The sequence below is a fragment of the Oryctolagus cuniculus genome, chromosome 17 (genome assembly GCF_051225735.1).
Source record: "Oryctolagus cuniculus isolate XC-2025 breed Fujian yellow rabbit chromosome 17, ASM5122573v1, whole genome shotgun sequence".
Lineage (NCBI taxonomy): Eukaryota > Metazoa > Chordata > Mammalia > Lagomorpha > Leporidae > Oryctolagus > Oryctolagus cuniculus.
Window position 1 is genome coordinate 52,391,817 of NC_142883.1, and position 2,959 is coordinate 52,394,775.

Consider the following 2,959-nt stretch of genomic DNA (forward strand, 5'->3'; position numbering starts at 1 on the left):
CCCAACCCTACCCCAACTTCGGTGATTTTTGTGTGAGAATATTAATATTAAAAATAAAAGAAAAAAAAACCACCCAAAGCCCTGTTTTGATAACGTGACAGCGGGGCGAGCTCCGGGCGGAGGGCCGCCTGGCCGTGATGGATGGGGACGCGCTGCGCAGACCCCGGCGCGGCGCCTGTGGAATGTCCAGCGGAGGCTCCGTGCTGCTCCTCGGGCTGGGGGGTGCCTAATCCTAGAACCGCATTCCAGGATAAGGGGGGTGGGAAGAGGCTGGGCCGGGGGAGGGGCAGGAAAGAGGGCTATAAGGGCCGCGGCCCAGCGGGCGGGAACCAGGCGGGCCATGGCGGATGTCCCCGGGGCGCAGCGAGCGGGGCCCGGCGGTGGCCCGGAGCCCCGCGACCCCCTGGACTGCTGGGCCTGCGCGGTCCTGGTGACGGCCCAGAATCTCCTGGTGGCTGCTTTCAACCTGCTCCTGTTGGCGCTGGTGCTGGGGACCATCTTGCTACCCGCTGTCACCATGCTGGGCTTCGGTTTCCTCTGCCACTCCCAGGTGAGCACGAGCCCCCGGGCGCGCGTGAGTGCGGGTGTTTAGTGTGCGGTGATGCTGTCTGCTGTCGGGGTGTGTGTTGGGGGTGGTGTCTCTGCGGGTCGCAGGTTCCGCCTGCCTGGGCTGCTCCCACCGTGTGCACGGCGTGGCCAGGGGCAGCGTGGGCCTGACGCCACTTCTCCTCCCACAGTTCCTGCGTTCCCAGGCACCCCCTTGCACCGCACACCTGCGGGACCCGGGCTTCACGGCCCTGCTGGTCACCGGATTCCTGCTCCTCGTGCCGCTGCTCGTGCTTGCCCTGGCCAGCTACCGCCGCCTCTGCCTGCGCCTCCGCCTGGCGGATTGCCTCGTGCCCTACAGCCGAGCCCTCTATCGGCGCCGGCGCGCCTCACAGCCCCGGCAGCCCCGGGCCTCGTCGGGGTCCCAGGCCGGTCCCACACCCGGGAAGGTTTGGGTCTGAGGACCCTCCACTGGAGAGCAGCCCCGGCGTCTGCGCTCCCTCCCTCTCAGCCCAAGGACCCGAAGCCCCTGGGATCTTCTGTCCTGCCCCGCCCCCACCCCGGCCTGAGCCTGGTCCTAGCCCCGCTTGGCGAAGAGCAGTCCCCTGGACCCGATGCTGGTGAAATGCTCGCATCCCAGAACACCCGCTTGCCTCCTGCTACGCACATCCGAATTCTGAACGTCTGGGCTGGACCCTGCACCGCCTCCCCCCCCCCCCCCCCCGCCCCAGCTCCTCTCGCTGACCACGAACAGGAGGAGCAAATCTTGTTAGTCCCCTCCTTTTCTGGTGCAGCTCCTCTAGCACTGGCCGAGCGGAGGGGAAGCAGTGACCACACATCAATAAAGCATTAATGAACTGAATGCGCTCTCCGAACAGAGGGGTGGCCCGAGGACTGTCACCCGGCCTCGTGCCCAGGAGCAGGAAATGAGTGGAGCGCCTGGGGCCGCACACGCGCGGGCCCCCAGCATCCTTATCGCACCGGCGCCTTCTTCCGGGCCAGACCCCAGAGCTCCGGCCCTGACTCCAGTCACCTCCCCAGCAGCAGAACGGTGGGGGCTCGCTCCAGGCAGCCTGCCTTTCTCCCCTTGGGGACCCGAGCCCGTTCTCTGACCCCAGCTCAGAGGAACTCCGTGCTGCCAGGCCGGGCTGGGAAACAATGGGCTTTCCGGAGCAGGATGACGCCCCCTCCCTCCGCAGTCCTGGGAGAGCAGCGTGGGCGGGAAGATGCAGGGGCCCAACCCTGGGGCCTTGCTGGTTTACAGCTCGGTCCGCTCCCCACTCCCAGCCCTGAACTTGAGGGAAGCGTTGCCACTCTTAAGGGTGAGGGCTGACAGTGCTCGGGGCTCCGGACCTCAAACCCTCTCCTCCTGCCCTGGCGCCCCCGCTACACACAGACACGGGCCACTTCGGTCATGGGTTTAATGAAGTCTGCCAAGGCGTGCGCGACTGTGGTCAGAGATACGGAGGCCCCGCCAGGCTCTCCCTCTGCACCTCAATAGAAACGATGTGGTGTCCGGGTACCATGGCCAGGCCCAGCACACGGGGCTCCCCGGCAGAGAAGGAATCTGGAAAGAAGGGTGAGAGCATCAGGGAGGCAGGCCGGGGGCGGTCCCGCCCCTCCAGTGCCACGAAAACCAGGGGCAGGGGGCGCAGCCAGGCCCTGCAGGGGGGATGCCTTGGTGGAGCTTCCGCCGCTTGGCGAGGCGGGCGTGCGTTTCCGGGCACTGACCCGACGGCTTGAGGAACTCCTGCGCAGAACCCAGGATGACATTGCAGTCGCGGTCCGTGCAAAGGAAGCAGCCGACCAGCGTCCGTCCGTCGGTCATGCGGATGCGCATAGTCTTGTTAAGCAGCGCCTCCAGCTGCTGCCGGGCGCGCGCAGCCGGCGAGTCCTCCCGCTCCCCGTCCGAGTCCTGGGCGGGGCGGGACGCGCGCTCACACCCCGCGGCCCCGGCTGCCCGCCCGCTCGCCTGCGGAACCACAGCTCCCGGCAGCCCGCGGGGCGCGCACGCGCAGCCCGGAGGCTGCCGGGAGCTGGAGTCCCCCCGCCCTCGTACCCCATCTTGCAGCCCGACAGCCCCTCGATCCCAGAACCCGAGCCCGCGCTAACCCCGGCGCTGGAGCTGCTCTGACGCCGACTGCAACAGCCGTTCTCCTCGCGTAGCAGCATGGTCGGCCCAGCTCCAGCCATTGGCCCCAGGGCCTCCTCTGGGCCCCTAAACTTCCCCGGAACCTTTCGGGTCCGGTGCTGTGAGATCTCGCGAGCGCTCTCGACCTTTTTCCTTTCGCGAGATCGCCTCTCCCCCGCCGAGTCTCCGCGGCACCTGCCGGGATCTCGCGAGCTTTCGCCCGCTTCTCCAGCGCCGCAGGCTCACAAGATATCGCGAGAGGTTTACCTCTAGCCAGCCTTT

The 2,959-nt window shown here is 67.6% G+C and overlaps 2 protein-coding genes across 2 annotated transcripts; one reads left to right on the forward strand and one right to left on the reverse strand.

Moving 5' to 3' along the window:
• The first annotated feature begins 331 nt into the window (after nucleotides 1-331).
• TMEM88 (transmembrane protein 88) lies at nucleotides 332-1,408 on the forward strand. Its single transcript, XM_002718783.6, has 2 exons — nucleotides 332-550; nucleotides 738-1,408. The coding sequence occupies exons 1-2, from the start codon at nucleotides 341-343 to the stop codon at nucleotides 1,005-1,007; spliced, it is 480 nt and encodes a 159-aa protein (XP_002718829.1). The 5' UTR covers nucleotides 332-340; the 3' UTR covers nucleotides 1,008-1,408.
• Nucleotides 1,409-1,953: 545 nt separating this feature from the next.
• Nucleotides 1,954-2,843, reverse strand: NAA38 (N-alpha-acetyltransferase 38, NatC auxiliary subunit). The gene is made up of 3 exons (XM_002718777.6): nucleotides 2,659-2,843; nucleotides 2,278-2,461; nucleotides 1,954-2,113 (listed from the first exon to the last, which is right to left on the reverse strand). The coding sequence occupies exons 1-3, from the start codon at nucleotides 2,737-2,739 to the stop codon at nucleotides 2,001-2,003; spliced, it is 378 nt and encodes a 125-aa protein (XP_002718823.1). The 5' UTR covers nucleotides 2,740-2,843; the 3' UTR covers nucleotides 1,954-2,000.
• Nucleotides 2,844-2,959: the final 116 nt, after the last annotated feature.